The 17,722-nt window shown below is 55.2% G+C and overlaps 4 protein-coding genes across 4 annotated transcripts; 2 read left to right on the top strand and 2 right to left on the bottom strand.

Moving 5' to 3' along the window:
- Positions 1-1,452: 1,452 nt before the first annotated feature.
- J4E84_002842 (uncharacterized protein) lies at positions 1,453-3,350 on the top strand (the record flags this gene model as incomplete). Its single annotated transcript, XM_049385461.1, has 5 exons — positions 1,453-1,838; positions 1,902-2,524; positions 2,631-3,003; positions 3,068-3,121; positions 3,179-3,350. 5 exons carry the CDS (start codon positions 1,453-1,455, stop codon positions 3,348-3,350), a joined length of 1,608 nt encoding a protein of 535 aa, XP_049246338.1.
- A 528-nt stretch (positions 3,351-3,878) lies between these two features.
- On the top strand, positions 3,879-7,871 carry J4E84_002841 (uncharacterized protein; the record flags this gene model as incomplete). The annotated part of the gene is made up of 5 exons (XM_049385460.1): positions 3,879-5,730; positions 6,145-6,343; positions 6,408-6,481; positions 6,544-6,755; positions 6,981-7,871. 5 exons carry the CDS (start codon positions 3,879-3,881, stop codon positions 7,869-7,871), a joined length of 3,228 nt encoding a protein of 1,075 aa, XP_049246337.1.
- A 327-nt stretch (positions 7,872-8,198) lies between these two features.
- J4E84_002840 (uncharacterized protein) lies at positions 8,199-13,398 on the bottom strand (the record flags this gene model as incomplete). Its single annotated transcript, XM_049385459.1, has 5 exons — positions 8,199-9,104; positions 9,153-10,440; positions 10,506-10,522; positions 11,235-11,859; positions 11,909-13,398. 5 exons carry the CDS (start codon positions 13,396-13,398, stop codon positions 8,199-8,201), a joined length of 4,326 nt encoding a protein of 1,441 aa, XP_049246336.1.
- Positions 13,399-14,201: 803 nt separating this feature from the next.
- J4E84_002839 (uncharacterized protein) lies at positions 14,202-16,689 on the bottom strand (the record flags this gene model as incomplete). The annotated part of the gene is made up of 2 exons (XM_049385458.1): positions 14,202-16,327; positions 16,380-16,689. The coding sequence occupies 2 exons, from the start codon at positions 16,687-16,689 to the stop codon at positions 14,202-14,204; spliced, it is 2,436 nt and encodes an 811-aa protein (XP_049246335.1).
- Positions 16,690-17,722: the final 1,033 nt, after the last annotated feature.

Here is a 17,722-nt window from a genome sequence, read left to right as displayed (position 1 = left end):
GACATCATCTTGCCCGGGGCCTCGCACTCCAATGGAGGCAGCGGAGTTCTCTCCGGAACTTTGCTTTGCATCGGTACTGCATTCCCGCCGTTGGAACTTTGTCTTAACAAAGTTTCGCTATTGTCCCGATACGGCCCGCTCCATCGGCATGATAACACATCTAGCTGCTGACGCGGCTGAATACAAACTCAACACCCTTGGTGACTGCACTACACAACTGTAGCATGGAAGAATTTAGAGTCATGCAGCTAGGGCAAAGTCCTTCATCTCAGACACCCATATCTCCGAATAACGCATATGGCATTCATCGGCCTCATTCAACATGATACCTCATGATAGCTGCAGCGGTGCGGGCCGAATACCAAGATCACTGCAAGCAGGCTTCCTACATCCCAGTCGCCTTGATTGTCTGGTGTTCCTTATGCGAAGATAGTTTTTGGCATCGTTCGTGTCGTTAGTATTGCGATAATCAGAGGTGACTCGTGGTCTGTGGGCTACGATGCAAAGAGGATAGACCGGATGTAATTAGAGTACGACACCACGCGCACATAGACCGTGTTGTCAGCACACACCAAGCTCTCACCGACCTGGGGGCGATCCCCAATGACCTGAACCCAGGCCCGGTGCCCAAAGTCAACACCATCCTCGTGGGGTTTGTCACATGTCAGTGGATGTTACCGTATTACGGCAACTACTTGTTTGGTGCAACAAGTGCCGATTGAGATAAGACGACGCAAAAAGCCAAGTCCTGAGCACCCAATAGCCACGGAAAACCAGTCAGCTTACTCTGACCGGCCGTCTAGCTAGCGTCGGCCGACTGCCGAAGTATCTACCTGGATATGACGAGGAACGTGGGCGAAGTCAAACAGAGAATGAAGCTAGAAACACATGCACTGACGTTACGTGCATAGGGCGAACAGTCCTTGAAGTTAATCGACACTACGCTACGTCACTGAGGCTGAGATCCGTTGTATTCAACAGCCTCAAGTCTAGTCGCATTGCCGACGAAACTTGTGCCCATGATGCTTCCGGGTTAAAACTTGTCTGTAGTCTCGTTGAAAGAGTCGGTATATTCACTGAGTCATTTACCCTACTGCCGGTCGGTTTTCGGTACCAGACTTGTGGGGGTCTAGTTTACCCTCCACTGATCAGCCTGCGATCTAGCAACTAGTGTATGGCAATCGTCTGGGGACTCTGTATCAACCTAGCTTTGAGGGTCTCCAGGTTCTAACCACGGCGATCCCCAACGTGCGTGAAATTGGCGGGATCGCAGGGGGAGTGACTTCGGGAGAGTATTATAGCGATTGATCAAACGACCTGACTATAAGACGCCACTTCCACGTTAGGAGCCGTTAATCCAACGCTTCATCTCATACCTCTTCATCGTATCTACCTTGATCGCTCACAATGAACGTCTCTACTCCAACTTTTCCATGGCATCTCATGCCGACCATGGACTCTCTCCCTTCTGCAGAGCAGTTCTCCACCATCGAGATGCACCCGCGCAATATAGTCGCAAGTCTCTTGGCCATAGTGATCAGCTTTTCTTACCTTCGATCTGTTACGAAAAAGACTGGCCTTGAGCGCTTCCCCGGACCGTGGTATGCGCCCTATACGGCCCTGCATCTGCGATGGCTCTTCGCTCGTGGCACGATCCACGAATATGTCGAGAAGATGCACAAGCAGTACGGCGATGTCATCCGTTTGGGACCAAGACAGCTCTGGATCTCTGATAAGGGAGCTATGAAGCAGATTCTTCTCACGATTGATCTACCCAAGGTTACCATGTATGCTGAGATCTCGAGAGACAGAAAAAGTCCCGGTCTCTTTGGAGAGATGTAAGTATCAGTCTCCCGTATTTCCTTGCGAAAACGACGGTAGCTGACGCCGAAAACCCACAGCCGCCCCGTTCCCCACCGCAACCTCAAGAAGTTCCTCAGCCCAGCTTTCACTGTCTCTTCTGTCGACAAGCTAGACACGTTCTTCAAAGCGTGCACATCGATCTTGCTCAGCAACTACTACACTGAAGTCGACAAGGCTATCGCTCAAGATGCCAAGTCCAACCCCAACGGCGACTTCGAGACTGACCTTATGCGTGACTTGCACTGTCTTGCGCTAGACATCATGGGCGAGTCGTCATTTGGTAAGGGCTTCGGGCAGATCGACAAGATCTTCGATCCCAGCAAGCTGTTGTCCGGCAGGGACAAGCGCTGGAGCAAGATTCCCGACGCCATCTTCAATGGTCAGGCGAAGAGGTATGGGTTGGTCTTTGTGAAGAGATTCCTCAGGCGCATGGGATATGAGTGGGAGGTTGATTGGCCCAAGGAGATGACGTCTGCGATTTGCGAACTCGTCGACGAACGCGCGGCAGCTCAGGGAGGACACGAGAACAGGAAACGCATCGATGTCCTCCAGCACATGTTGGACGAGGGCGCGCGACCAGACACGGGAGAGCGTATGTCGAACCAGGACATCATCGATCAGATGTCTGAGCTCCTTCTCGCTGGATCGGAAACCACGTCTGGTACGTTAGATTCGTCCATGCCCCATTGCCACTCCTTAGCTCCTAGGTTGTGGCCTTCAAGTTTCCCTCTCCACCGCGCATCATAGTAGCTAACGAGGCGCCTTAGGAACCATGGCATGCCTGTTTGTGGAACTCGCACGAACCCCCGCCGCTCTCGAAAAGCTACTCGCTTCTCTTCCCGTCCTTGGCCCCAATGACCCCATCCTAGACTCAAAGACGGTGCGCACAGACCCACAATATCGCTACCTCGAAGCCTGTCTGAAGGAGAACCTGCGTATGAACCCCATTGCCTCGGAACTGGGTCGCCGTACCACAGACCAAGGCCACAACATCAACGGCAACGAGATTCCGCCTTACACGATTGTGTCGGCCAGCTACAGAGCGCTCCATCGTGATGAGAGGTACTGGCCTCAGGCAGAGAAGTTCTGGCCGGAGCGGTGGCTGGAAGGTGAGGAAAGAGAGGACGCACCCGAACCTGAGTAAGTCGCCCTTGGTGATGAGACGAGAGATTCGATGTGGACATTTTCTAACGTGAGATTGTAGTCTGGATGCTTACTTTCCATTCTCCAACGGCCGACACAATTGTATCGGACAAAAGTATGTTACCTTCCCCCTCATCTTCTGCTGCAGCAGCGCACTAACATGCATGGCCAGCTTCGCATACGCAGAGATGCGCACAGTCTCGGCCAATCTTCTTTCTCGCTTTGCTCTCGAGGAGGCTGGATACCAGCAGATCCAACTCCGGCAATTCATCACGATGCAGTTCCATGATGGCAAGTGGAGAGTTGTGCTGAAGCCCCGCTGGAAGGATGCTGCGAAGGCTTAATGCGCGAGCTTTCGCGTCGCTACTGCAGCATGTTGGGGTGGATGGCGTTGAGCAGGAAGCACTCGATTGAAGAACAGATTGAAAAGACAGGGGAAAGCGCGAAGCAGGACCATTCTCCAGTTTGAGGGCACATTCCTTTTCTCTTTTAGGTAGTGCGACTAGACAGTAGAAGGCACAATTTGATTGATTCCACCGCCAACTCCCGTGCTCGTCTGCTTTCTTGCAACTTGACATGGCTCTGGACTGAAGCGTGAGGCGAGCGGAGTCAGCGGAGTCAGCGGAGTCAGGCTGCATGAAGGCAAGGATATCGACCCGGGCTGTGGACAGAGGCTCGGGCTTATCTCGCAGCCTGCAGCCAAGGCCGAAGTAGCAGCGCATGCCGTCAGCGAGCGTGAGGCAGCCCTGGAGTGCCGGAGGCTAGCGCGCCGCTGCACGGGAGCGCGTCAGGGCAACTCAGCAGCAACAGCAACAGCCTTGTGCACGACACCATGGCCATGGCCACGACCCCGACCCCGACCCGCACACGACATGTCTGAGCCCCGACGCTCGACGAGGGCGCGCGCCCGCGAAGACGCCGCCCCGGCTGCCCCCGACACGCCCAACGACAAGCCCGCCAAAGCCGCCAAAGCCGCCCTGAAGCGCAAGCGGACCAGCCTCGCCGTCAAAGACGCGCCGCCCTCGACGCCCGTTGCTGAGGGCGCGCCGCTGCCCCCACGACAGACGCTGCCCCTCCAGCTGGTCGACGGCGCGCCGCTGCCCACACTGCGCGAGCCACAGCCCCTCCACCTTCCATCGAGCGAATGGCAGACGATCCAGCAGAGCCGCGTCCTCGAGACGTCCTTCGAGCGCTCCAAGGCTGTCTGGCTGTCTGGCGCCAACTTCCGCACCTTCCATGCCCACTTCAACCAGCCCAAGAAGCTGGCCGACCGCACCGACGAGGACAAGGCCAAGACGGCGAGACAGAAGGAGCTGCTCAAGAACTTCCCCCAGGTCGGTGCCGACCGCGTGAGCGTGAAGCTCGTCATAGAGCCGCACACGCTGCCTATCCGCCTCTACGGCCCGCGCGAGGTGGGCAGACCAGCACAGAAAAAGCCTCCCGCGCCATCGCCCTATGCTCCCTGGCCAAACCACAACCAGCCCAACCAACACACCAAATACCAGGGTGGCCAGCCGATACAGCAGAAACCCCAGCCACGCCCACCGCAGCCCCCCAAACCTGTCCAGGCCGCGCCTCCGCCTCAGGCCCCCGCAGCCCCCGCCCCCGATCCCGTCATACACATGCTTGCCGCGAGAGCAGGAACAGATCCCGAGCTGAAGGCTGTCATGAAGATAGTCGCCGCTGGCTCGGCAAGCAAGGAGCAGCTCGAGTTCTTCCAGACACACATCAACGAATTGACGGCGATTCTGGCCAGGCAGAAGGAAGAAAAAGCGCCCAAACCAACTCCGCCAACGCAACCCCCCAAACCTACGCCGCCGCCGCCGCCTCCAGCACCGAAACACACAGCTCCTCCTCCGCTTCCCCGCCCAGTCCAGCCAGTCCAGCAGCCTCTGCAGCCCAGCACGCCCAAGCCGTACAGTCCGGTCCCGCCACAGGGACAGACGCAGCAACCCTCGCCTACACAACAGCCATATCCACCCTATCCGAACAACTTCAGCAAACCGCCGCAATACCACCCGCTGCCGCAGCTATCGACCTACAACCCACCCCCGAGGACAACATATCGCCCGTTGGTCTTCAGTTTTGTCCATGGCAGCGAAGACAAGTTTTACTTCCCTTCGTATAGTTTCATGGAATGGCTTCCCAATGGCACAGGTGCAAAGCTGTCCTTCCTCATCACCAAGATGAAGCCAAGGCCGGATCCAGTCGTCAAACCTCCGTCTGCCTCTGCTCAAAAGTCAATGCCAACGCCGATTCCGACTCTCGGTACTGCGACTAATGCTATGCCTGACGCACCCCCACCGAATGCCATCATACCAACACCCAGCCCCACCAACCCTGCTTTTGCGTCCATACAACCCGCCGCATCAGCCCCCTCGGCAACCTTCGTGCCGCCTAAACCGCCCCAACGAATCGAAGATTTTGACGAGATGAACGAGATAGACAACATTGAATTCTACCAGCCAGTTACTGTCCTTCTACTGATCGAGCACGATGAAGGCGACGAAATCGCAAGCGCCTTGCCGCGCTCGATACGACCACCGCATGTCGTGGAGAAATACATGAACGAGGTGTTTGATAAGTGCAAAAGGGCAGAGGAGACGTATCTAGCCTTCAGACTGCCCAAAGACGGCGATGAGTTGCCAGAGAAGAGAATAAGGAGCGGCGACGTGACGCCTGCGGTTGCAACGCCGACTCAGGACGTCGCCATGGGAGGGATGGGTGGGTCTGCCAGTAGTATGGCAGAAAAGAAGAAAGCTGGACGGCCTAAGAAGAGTCTTGTATGAGATCGTCTGATCGTGTGCCGATATTGTGGAAACCTTGGAATAGTCTTGCGGTGTGTATGAGTACAAATGATACCCATTTCTTAGCGTCAAACTACACACATTCTGCTCCGGTATCGCGTGTCATTGATATACGGTTGCGAGATACGTGAGACGGTATTGTCTGAAGCATGCTCTTCGTTACACATGAGATCCGGAGCTGCCATCGCTCAACTCCGATGCCAAGATCTTCGCTGCGGCCTGCTTATCCTAGTTAGATCACCCGCAGCTGCCTATCTCCATGCATCTGTGCCCTTCGCGCGCTCCATTTCCGCAACGTCACCATAATCCTTTTTGCTTTACCTGAGTCCAGTGCTACGGTCGCAGTACTTTCTCTGCGTCGACATTCCCGACAGTATAAAGTATTTAGGCAGCGCAAGACCACGTCCTGTGACTGAAATCATGCCCAACCTCAAAGCCATCTTTACAAAAGCGTACTGGACATTTGCCATTCTAGGCATTGTCTGGGCCGCGTTTGTGGGCCTATTGGTCAATCCCACGGTACAAAGGCAGTACGTTTTGCTCTCATCATGACAGATGAGATGATGTTTGGAGTCGATTCTAATGTCTTCTCAGCGCTCTCTATGCCCATAAATTTCACACGGGGTTCTACCACAACGTGACGAATCCCGAAGAATTCGGCTTTGCGAGTAAGTGCATCTGTAACTCTTCCTCGATTTGTTCTATCGCTGTACTAAGTACCCATGTGTAGAGGGGCAAGTACAACCCTTTTGGCTTACTACAGCGGATCAAGAGAAGCTCTTTTGCTGGCATGTACTTCCTCTAGATGTTTATCTGGAGAATGAACATGAGCTTTTTACTGCTGCTGTTTCGGGGGAAGTTGCAGAGGAATTGAAGGGAACGATAGGAGAGAAGCTGTTGAGCAGCGACCCGGAAAGTAGGGTTGTGGTCAACTTTCATGGTGTAGGTTGTGCTTTCTTTCGATTCTTGACTTTCGGTTTGGCATGCTGTCCCTTTCTTTCCAGAGTCTTTGGTCTTATCACATCTCAAACTCTCATCTCAGACTATATCGACTCTTCTTTCTTAGTTTTACATGGTTTCTCCCTCATTCTTCCGTCACTTCATCCACCGTTAACTCTTCTTAATATTTCCAGCTTATCTATCACTCATTCTAATCCACCCAAACAGAACGCTGGCCACATAGCCCAAGGTTACCGCCCCTCAACCTACCGCTCCGTCTCTGGCATCCCAAAAACTCACCTCGTAACCTGCGACTACCGGGGCTTCGGTCTCTCCACGCTCACACACTCCCCGCATATCCCCACTGAAAGCGGTCTAATAGCCGACGCCTTAAGCCTGATTTCCTACATCACCTCGGACCTCTCTCATTCAAGCACACGCACCGTTCTCCTGGGCCAGAGCCTCGGCACCGCCGTAACAGCCGCCAGCGCGCTCTACTTCACCAATTCCACCTCCGAGTACCTCCCATTGGCCATTACATCCCCATCTGTAACATTCAAACCATCCCGTAACTTTGAAGGTTTCGCCGGCATCGTCCTAGTAGCCCCCTTCACCTCGCTCCCCCAACTCCTCAAGACCTACAAAATCGGCGGCGTTCTCCCCATCCTAAAACCACTGCAAGGCTACCCCAGGATAGCAAACTATCTATCCACTCGCATCGTCGACCACTGGCCCACCCTCACCCGCCTACGCGCCCTCATCTCCACCGCCTCAGCCAACAAGTCCGGTTTCCACATTACTCTCCTGCACGCACGAAACGACCAGGATATCACGTACTGGGAATCTGAAGCGTTGTTCCAGCCACTGGCTACGCAAATGTTGACGGAAGAAGGGGTTGTGGCGGAGGAGGAGAGGAGAACGATTCAAGGGGCGAATAGGGTCAAGAGGGGTGCTTTTGCGTATAAGAAGGTCGAGGACGACAAGGGAGATAGGATGGTGGAGTTGGAGGTTGTGAGGTATGGAGGGCATAATGAAGTGGTGGGGTGGACGCAGGTTAGTCTTGCGATTAGGAGGGCGTTTGTGAGGAAGACGATGAGGCCGGGGTTGGACGTTGAGTAGGTTTTGGAGGAAGGGGTAAGTTACATTGGTTCTACCTGGGTTTGTTGAATTGAAGAAGAAGACGGAGAAGCAGCTGGATGGAGCTGGATGGAGCTGTTGAGGGGATATAATTCGTCGTCATATGGCGGTGTTGTTTACAACATTACATGTACAATACTTCTACACCTTTCTACCAATCCCACAAGAATACGCCAGACGTCCGCCAATGTAGATAAATCGATGTATGTCATTAGCACTCGAATCATCCAGGGAGCTCGTTGTACCAACACCGAGCTTTTCCACGGCCCCTATCCTGTTTCAACTCCGATTGAGCTTAGGAGGCAAATCTTACGCATTCCTAGCCTGCTGTTCCTTCTCGTACTTTGCCACAAGCTCCTTCTGCAGCTGCGGCGGCGCGGGACTGTAATGGCTAAACTCCATGCTAAACTCCCCCTTACCCTGCGTACTAGCACGCAACTGGCTGCTAAAGCCAAACATGCTGTTCAAACTGCAATCCGCATAGACAGTAAAGTCCTCCGGACCAATCTCCGTATCGTTGATAACAGCATTGCGCTTATTCAGAAGACCAACAACAGAACCCTGGAACTCATTCGGCGCCGTGATGGTCGTCTTCATAAGCGGCTCAAGTACCTGAGGCGCACCGGCCTGGAAAGCTTTGCGGAAAGCTTGCTGGGTGGCCATTTTGAAGGCCATTTCCGAGGAATCGACAGCGTGGGTAGCTCCGTCGTTGATGATCATGGAAGTACCCAAAACCTTATGGCCGAGAAGCGGGCCCTTGGCCGTGGAGGCCATGAAGCCCTTTTCACAGGCGAAGAGGAACTTCTCGGAGATGGTGCCTCCGGAAATCTGTTGCTCGAACTTGTTCTCACCAGCAGCTTCGCTTGGCTCCATCCAGCCGACTACTCGCGCGTAATCTCCTGACCCACCACTCTGCTTCTTGAGCGTGTGGTCGAAGTTGACGCGCTTGGTCATTGTCTCGCGGTAGGCGACTTGTGGTTGTCCGGTTTCGCACTCGACGCGGTATTCGCGGCGCATGCGCTCGACATAGATGTCCAGATGTAGTTCTCCCATACCGGAGATGATGGTCTCTTGCGATTCGGGGTCGGTATGGACTCGGAATGTAGGGTCTTCGCGCGTGAAGCGGCTCATGGCTTTGCTAAAGTTGGGTGTATCTTTGGTGTGCTTGGGCTTGATTGATAGGGAGATGACGGGTTCGGGTACGAACATGGAGGTCTATCGTGTCAGCTTGAAGATATGATAACAATAGTCTTAAAGTCTTACCATGGTGTATCCAAGATTACCGTCAGTGAAGGTATCTCCAGACGCGCAGTCAACACCGAACACGGCACAGATTTCTCCAGCACCAATTTCCTGGATTTCCTCCATGTCGTTGGAGTGCATGCGCACAATCTTCGGTATCCTGACCTTCTTGTCTGACCTCGCGTTGAATACATTCATTCCCTTTCTGAGCGTACCCTGGTACACACGGATGTATGTCAATTGTCCAAAACTACTTTCTTCTAGCTTGAAAGCCAGACCGACAAATGGCAAAGAGTTGTATGATACCAGCTTGACCGGTGCCTCTGCTCGCTTCTTGTCCAGTGCCATGTTCTCGACTTCGGAGGGGTTTGGTAGGTAGTCGCAAACAGCGTCGAGCATTGGTTGGACGGATTTGTCTGCAAGCGCGGAGCCCATCATAACCGGGGTGAACTTGAGGGAGATGGTGGCTCGTCGAATCGCAGCCTTGATCTGGTGAATTGTCGGTTCCTGCTCGTCCAAGAAAAGCTCTGCGATCTCATCGTCGACATCTGCAAGTGTTTCGATGAGCTTCTGCCTCTTCTCCTTGCAGAGCTCAAGAATATCCGCAGGTATCTCGTCGGTCTCCCTAATGGTCTCGCCCTTGGGTCCTTCGTTGTAAATCGCCTTCATCCTGACCAGATCCACAACACCCAAAAAGCCATCCTCGCGGCCGATGGGTACTTGGAGAGCCGCAGCCGGTATGCGAAGCTTCTGGTTGATCTGTTCGACAGCCTTCCACGGGTTGGCTCCCATACGATCCATCTTGTTCACAAAGGAAATCCTTGGAATGTTGTACCGCCTCATCTGCCTGTCGACTGTGATGGTCTGACTTTGCACTCCGCTGACAGCACACAGGATCATGACGGCTCCATCAAGGACTCGCAGTGCTCTCTCTACCTCGATTGTAAAGTCGATGTGGCCTGGGGTGTCAATCAAGTTGATGTGGTATTTCTGGTCCTTTCCTTCATCATCCTTCTTGATCCAGTCACAGAAGGTCGCAGCAGACTGGATAGTGATGCCCTTCTCACGCTCGAGATCCATAGAGTCCATCTTGGCACCCACAGCATCTTTGCCGCGTACCTCGTGTATGGCGTTGATTCGGCCGGTGTAGAAGAGGACGCGTTCGGTGGCGGTGGTCTTGCCGGAGTCGATGTGTGCTGCGATGCCGATGTTTCGCACTCGCGATAGTCGCTCCCATTCGACAGGGTCTAGGTTCTCGACGATTTTCTCTTGCGTCAAGGTAGAGGGGTCTTCCTTTGCTTGCTCCAGCCTATGACGTTCAATCAGCCTTCCATTGCTCTCTGGCCGTCACAGAACAAACATGGCAGCACATACACTTGCGCAGCCGCAGACTGCCATCTTCGTTGTGGCTTCGTGGTGTGGGCCCCTATCCATGTGTCTGTCTTGGTGCCGTTGGTATAGGGCGTGCGCGTTGCCGCAATGGTCGAAAGAGCGCATCGTGAAGGCGTCGCAACCGAGCGTGCTGAAGAGCGAAGACTGCTCGTGGCAAGTGATTGCGCCCGGAAAAGAGACTGAACCCTCATCTTGAACAAAGGGGCGACGCGGGGTCTGCTGTCGCTTCGCAATGTCGAATTGCCCGCCAGGAAAAAGTTGGGCCATCGGAGTTTCGGCGGAGGTGCCAGTCACGTGTCGACGTGTGCCCGCCCACCCTACCATAGGCATTGCACCAGTGGACAAGTAGACAGAAAGCCATCTTGGAGTGAAGAATGGGATTGTAATCTAATAGTGATGTCTGCCAGATTCTGCGAAGCCTATCGCTAAAGAACAACTATGCACGCAATAGTCCTATCCAAACCCACCTCCGCTCCATGTCCTTAGGTATCCGCCCAAATATCAGTTACGCCAAACAATCGCTCCAGAAAATGCTGTTGAGAAGTGAAAGAAGATGGGAGCCATACAGCTCCGCGCACATAACATCGCCCATAATTGTGCAAGATGGCATGGTACGACAACCTAAGACTTGACCAAGTGTTGCAGGAATACATACGACTTGAGAATTGTATACGCCTAGGTCAGAGGCATAATGGCCCTCGTCTACCGGACCATCTCCTCTGGGAAGTTGGGTGTCTGGAGTTCTGCAACTGACGAGTCTACCTCTTGAACTGGAGTGGCTGGTTTGTGCGATTCGTGTGTTGGCTCATTGGCGATAGGCTCCTCGGTTGTCCGATCGCCATGTTCAGATTCCTTTGCGGGCTCATCTCCATCCTTGTGCTCCTCAGAATTTCCGTTCGTAACCACTGCTCTGGCCTTGGACACGACATCTTCCGCCTTCTTCTTCCCCTTTTGTAGAGTGCCGATCTTGGAAGCGGCAGGAGCCTTACGCGGTGGTGATGACGGCTTTTCATGGGGCTTATCGTGTGTCTTGCTGGAGCTGGCGGCCGTGGGTCGCATCATGCGCTCGAGGAAGCCTCCTTTAGGAGCAGCACTTGCGGTTGAGGTGCGCGATTCAGGTCGTTTGGGCGCAGGGGGTGCGATGGAAGGGCGCGAAGTCTTTGGTGCCGGGGCCTTGGGTGTAGGACGGGTGTTGGTGGAGGGCTTGCGTGTGACCTTGGGCTCCTCGCCATGTTTGGCAGCCGAGGCAGCCGTCGGCGCAGTCAGACGGGTTGGTAAACCGACTGGACGAGTAGGAGACTTTGGGGCTGGCTTCTTAAAGCCTGTTGGGGACGTGCTGTAGCGTTGTTAGCATTGGCGCATTGTCCCACGTGGCTCTGTCATACCTTTTGCGGGGGGCGGAAGTAGTGGGCTTGGGAATGGCAGGCTTCTTGTTCTCCACAGGTGCGGCCGCAGGCTTGGTCTTGGAGGCAGCAGCAGCAGTGGATGCCGTCGCTGAGGACGCAGATGTTGCAGGTCGCAGAGAGGTGCGGCTGGTCTTAGCAGTTGGAACCTTTGCGGCTGGAACCTTTGTTGCGGGGGCCTTGGCAACGGGGGCCTTGACAGGCTCCTTAGGGGCTGCGGGCTTTGTGGTCTTCGCAGCTGGACTAGGCTTGATGGTGGGTGCGGCCGTCTTGGGTTTCGTAGGGGTCTTGGGTGCTGCTTTAGGTAGCGGGCTTTTGGCAGGGGCGGCGGGAGCCTTGGCAGGTTTGGCAGTCGAGATGGCAGCGGGCTTCCTGATCTCGGGCTTCTTGAGCCCAGGAGTTCCATTGGCCTTGGCCTTGGTTACAACAGGTGTGGCTGCTTCTGAAGCAGGTTCGGTGCTCGGGGCCATTACTGCTTCAGCCGGCGCAGGAGCGGTCGCGTCGGGAACAGCGGCTTCGTCGGCAGGCGCAGCAGGTCGTAGAGCAAGCTCCTCTTGAGCACCCGTCACTGCCTTGTCTGTATTCTCGGCGGGCTGAGCTGGGGCTGGGGCCGGGGCAGAGGGCTCCTCGGTGGCAGCAGCTTCAGCTTGCACAGCTTCGGCTTCCTCTGCAATGGCAGCTTCCTCGATGACAGCGGCCTCCTCTGCGATGGCGTTCTCCTCAGCAACAACGGCGTCGTCATCGACGGCAGCGTCCGGCAGAGCAGGCTTGTCTTCGTCCACGACAGCCTCCTCGGTGGGCGCGGCAGGTCTCAGGGCGACATCCTCCTGCGCGCCTGTAGTAGCCTTGTCCGGGTTCTCGGCAGGCTGGGCAGGTGCTGCTTCTGGCGCGGGGACTGGAGCGGTCTCGACAGCGCTCTCGGTGGACTCGGCTGGTGTCTCGTCGACTGGCACTTCTTCCAGCTCCGGAGCCGGCACAGCGATGTCGGCGGCCGCAGACTCCGGGAAGTCGGAGCCCTTCATGATGGAGCCCAGGTTGGGCATGTTGGTGGGTGTGTCGTCGCGGATGGGCGGCGCAGGCATGGAGGACTCGCGCGACGCGACGGCCTGCTCGGGCACGGCCTCGGGGATGGCGATGCTCTGGCGGCGCTGCTCCTTCTCCTCGCTGACGACCTTCTTGAGCTCGGCCAGCTCGTCGGTCCTGTCGTGGCTCACGCGGAAGCTCTCGCGGCGGGTCGCGTTGACGCTGTTGGAGGGCGTGCCCTTGGTCTGGCCGAGGTCGGTCGAGGCGTGGGCGGGCGTGGGCGTGGGCTCGACCGAGACAAACGAGGCGCGCACCTTGGACTTGGGACGCTCTTCGCCGCCGTCGGTCGCGGCTGCCGTGTCTGTCGGGGAGCGGCCGCGGGGCTCAGGCGAGGCAGCGGCGTTGCCGTTCTCGAACATGGCGCGGAGGTTGCGCACGCCGTTGGACATGGCTGCAGTGGGACGAGGCGAGCGTCAGTGGTGCTGGGGCGGCGGGCGTGGGAGCAGAGGGTTATAGGATACGTGGGAGATGGCCGTGGCCGCGCCTGAAACCCGGCCAATTTGTTTATGTACACGCAGCGACGGCGGCGCGACAGGGTTCTCGGGCGTTGCACAGGGAGGCTGCAACTTACAACAATGGGCAATGCTAATCAACTCGCGTTCAGGAACAAGGGCGGTGACAATGGGGAACCCCTGGGGACGTCGGTCGAGCAGGAAGGAGTCGCTGGTGCTCCCGAGTAACCAAGACAACTGCCCAAAGCATCATAGCTCCAGTGACGTCTGGCCTCGCCCTCGCCCAGCACAGCACAACAGTGCGCACTGCACATGCATTGTATAATCTTTCATTTCGACTCCGCATTCAATCCTCAGCCCCTGGAAGCCTCTCGCTGCACATCCGCCAGTCCTCCCTTCACTGCACACACCGCTCATTGCAAATGCCGCATCGTCTGGCAGCCGACAACGACTATCTCCGTCGGCACCACGCGAGAAAAAGAAAAAGGCTCCGATGCCATTGGCAGCTGCACGCGAATGCCACGGATGAAATGTCAGTGCCACGCCAATCATGTCGCATATGGGCGCAATTCCCTCGTCATTTCCTGGCTGTGGCCAATCAGCGATGATCCTCCTTTCCAGTCCTCGTCGAGCCCGCACCTAAACACACGTGACGCATAGAGCAGCGCTTGAACAGCCGGACATGTTGGTAAAGCAGGATCGAATGGGTATCGAATTCAGAACATTAAACGCAGTTTACATTACACAGGACTGTCCAAATCACCCTCACAGCTTCCACTCGCCGTCCCACACCTCAGATGCAAATCATCCGACGCAGCACCAATCCAGACTCCATAATCACCGCCAACAGCAGGAATCACCCAGTTCTGCGACACTACATCCCACACACTAAGATCCTTTCTTGTGACCCTCAGACTAAGCGTCTGGCTAGCCCCGGCCTCCAGTTCCCTCGTCTTTTCAAAGTCACGAAGCTGAATGACGGGTGTGTCGACTGTGCTCTCGTTGGGGAACTGGATGTACAGTTGTGCGACGGCCTTGCCCGCGCGGCTTCCCGTGTTGGTGACGCTGACGGTGATGTCGTATGCCGTGTCGAATAGAGCAGGGTTTCCTCCTTGTGCGCCACCAGCTGGTAGACCAGGTTTCTGCTCGTTTGAGTAACCCGTGGGGTATGGGTATGTCGAAGTCGAGTTGCCAATCTTGGCTGCGGCATCGGCATCGTTCTTGTCGAGCCACGAGTAGAGGTAGCGCCAGATGCGGTTGAAGTTCTCTGGCCAGTACGCCTCGGAAGCCGGAGGGATGGCGGTTGAGTAGGTGGGTGTCTCGCCCTTCGCGGGACGAGCTGGCGGCGCGGCTGTAAGCCGAGTTACTGGAGTAATGGTCGCGTTGGCGAATGAGAACGACGTGTAGCTGAGTCCGTGACCGAAGGCGTACCGAGGTGTGATATTGGCCTTGTGGAAGTGACGGTAGTCGATGTAGAGACCCTCGGTAAAGGTATCCTGTGGTTGCCCAATCTGATATCCGACAAGGCTCAAAGACTGGGGGTAATCATCTTCGGAGTTGGGGAGAGTGTACGGCAGATGGCCTGATGGAGACACATCGCCGTAGAGAACCTGCATCAGTGAGTCTCCTGCTTCTTGGCCAGGCAGATGGGCGAAGAGGACGGCTTTGACCGAAGGTAGATCGTGCCATTGATCCATGAGAATGGGACCGACGGTATGTACCAAAACCACAACGTTGGAGTACTTGGCTGCTACGTCCCTGATAAGCTTATCGCCATTGTGCCATAGGTTAAGGTTCGAAGAAGTCCGATCTCCTGGGTTGTTCTCAACAGTAATATAGTTTTCGCCAGAGTCTGCAGTCACAAAGACGACGGCAGTGTCGCTCGGCGATGGGTTCGAGTTTCCTGGGAAGGAATCCGTATTGAAGAACTGATAGTTGGCGCCACGGGTCTTGAAGCCGTCGATCGGGCTGTTCATGTAGGGGTATCTCGCTGAGCCAGATCCCCATCCCATTCCTAGTGTGCCTTTGTTGCATCCTTGGTCCGCGCACGAGTTTATCCCGTCGGGGTTCTTCTCCGCGTCTGTGCCAAAGATCTTCAGTGTACCGTTGGAAGACAGAGGTAGCAAGCCGTCCTGATTCTTCAAGAGTGTGATAGCATCGCGGGCCACTTCACGAGCGACCTCTGCATGGTTGCCCTGAACATCCACAAACTCATTCACGATACCTTGAGGCGAGATAAGAGCGCCTGGATAAAGAGGACCCTCGGCGTTCTGAGTGTTGGCATCGAAATTGGGTCGCGGGTAGTCCTGGTCCTGGCCCATCTTGAAGTAGGTGGCAAGAATGCGTGTGACAGCATCGTTCAAGCGGTCCACTGGGAGAGATCCGTTGAGAATGGCACGCGACTGCTCGTACATCCAGTAAGAGTTGCCAAAGAGTGGAATGGTGTGGATGTCTCCAGGCATGGACATGTCAAGTCCTGCGAGCGCCGAAGCGACACCGGAGATCTGAGCAAGCCAGTCAGACATGACGAAGCCCTGGAAACCGAGCTCCTCCTTCAATATACCGTTGATCAAGTAACTGTTCTGCGAGCATGCACTTCCGTTGACAGCGTTGTAAGCAATCATGACGGCACCAACGCCGGAACGTACCCCCTCAGCAAATGGCCAAAGATAGAGCTCATGAAGCGTGCGATCGTCCAAATTCGATGAAATGCCAGGCTTGACCAGGTTGTACATGCGGTACTCTTCCTGCTCGTTTGCGATCAGATGCTTGATTGTGGCTATGACGCCCGTGCTCTGGATACCTTCGATGGAAAGAGCTCCACCAAAAGCCTGGAGAACAGGATCTGAGCCGAATCCTTCCCAGTCTTTGTCTCTGTTAGCTCAAACATCAAGGCTGGCTTCTGTTGATGCACTTACTTCTACCGCCACGCGGTTTACGTCCTAGCGGACCGACCGACGGTCCGAGATGAACGTTTACTCCCTTGCCACGGAACTCTTCGCCGATCGCAACACCACGACGATAGAGAAGATCCTTGTCCCATGTGGCTCCCACCGTGATGCCGGCAGGGAAGGCAGTGTTGTGATCCGTGTTTCTGACACCTAGAGGTCCGTCCTGCAAGCAGAGCTGAGGGATGCCTACTCTTTCTGCGCTGCCTGTGTTTCCGACGCATCTTCCCATGAAGATTCCACTACCGGCTGTGAGGTTGGTCTTTTCGGCAAGTGTCATGTTCGAAACAAGAAGAGATGCCTTTCGGTAGCTCTCAGTCCAGTCCGATGCCCATCCTCCATGGGGAGCTATGTAGAATCAGTATCGCTATGCTCGGTACAAAACTAGTCGGTCGATGTTATCTCCGATAACTTACCTGGGTAATATGGTGCCGCAACATATCCAGCTGGAACAGGATCACGTCGCTGAAGAGCAGCACCAGCGGCGAGTGTAGAGAAACATAGGACAAGAGAGGGAATCATGATGAAGGAATGACTGTAGATCAGCGAGTGAGCGTCAAGGAGGACGGTAGCCTACAACTAGGCATGGGAAGGAGATCACGGTCCTTTGTATAAAGAGCCCCTGCTTGAGCCAAATCCAACCCCGCAACACCAAGCCGGTATGGATATCGCATTTCTACCAAAACTAAGCGTGCACTAGCCATGGTGTTGTATAGTGATAGACACGGTGGGTAACGCGCATGACGGAAACAGGCATAAGACCGAGTAGTATTGTCGTGCGTCAAGGCTCAATGCTGGGGTCAAGGATTTAGGCCGGCTAATGATCGGATGCTCAAAAGGCGCATGACAATCTCGGAAGGGACTGCAGCTGTTACACAACCGCTAGGGGCAGCGCCATACGCCTGAGACAACCCAACTCTTCTTAACAGAGAAAGTACAAAGAGAAACGTCCTCGCTCACGAAGAAAAGTACATGCCTAATGTATATTCAAAGTGATTGGTCTTGAATTGATCTTCGTATCTCGTGTAGAGTGCTAAGTTCAAGACTGGAGTACAAAGTCGTTGTATTGCCAAGCTGGCGGTCTCCTACAAGCTGCCTGTATAGGTGCACCACGATCCGATCCGATCGAGTGTAGATTGCGAAGGCTTTGTCCAATGCGCCACGTGCAGCCATAGCAGTCATGCGGCACGTTGCGTCGAAGCCATGATCGTAGCTGAGTGTATTCGTCTTCAGCCACATCAACGGTCCTATCACATGTCAAGATACCCGTTGGCTCGGACAGTGGATGAAGGGGTTGCGGGGTGGAGATGAAG

This window comes from Alternaria hordeiaustralica (assembly GCF_023758085.1).
Source record: "Alternaria hordeiaustralica strain BMP 2776 chromosome Unknown scaffold_4, whole genome shotgun sequence".
In the NCBI taxonomy this organism is placed as follows: Eukaryota; Fungi; Ascomycota; class Dothideomycetes; order Pleosporales; family Pleosporaceae; genus Alternaria; species Alternaria hordeiaustralica.
Note: the sequence above shows the minus strand (reverse complement) of the source record. Positions and strands in the feature narration are given on the sequence as shown.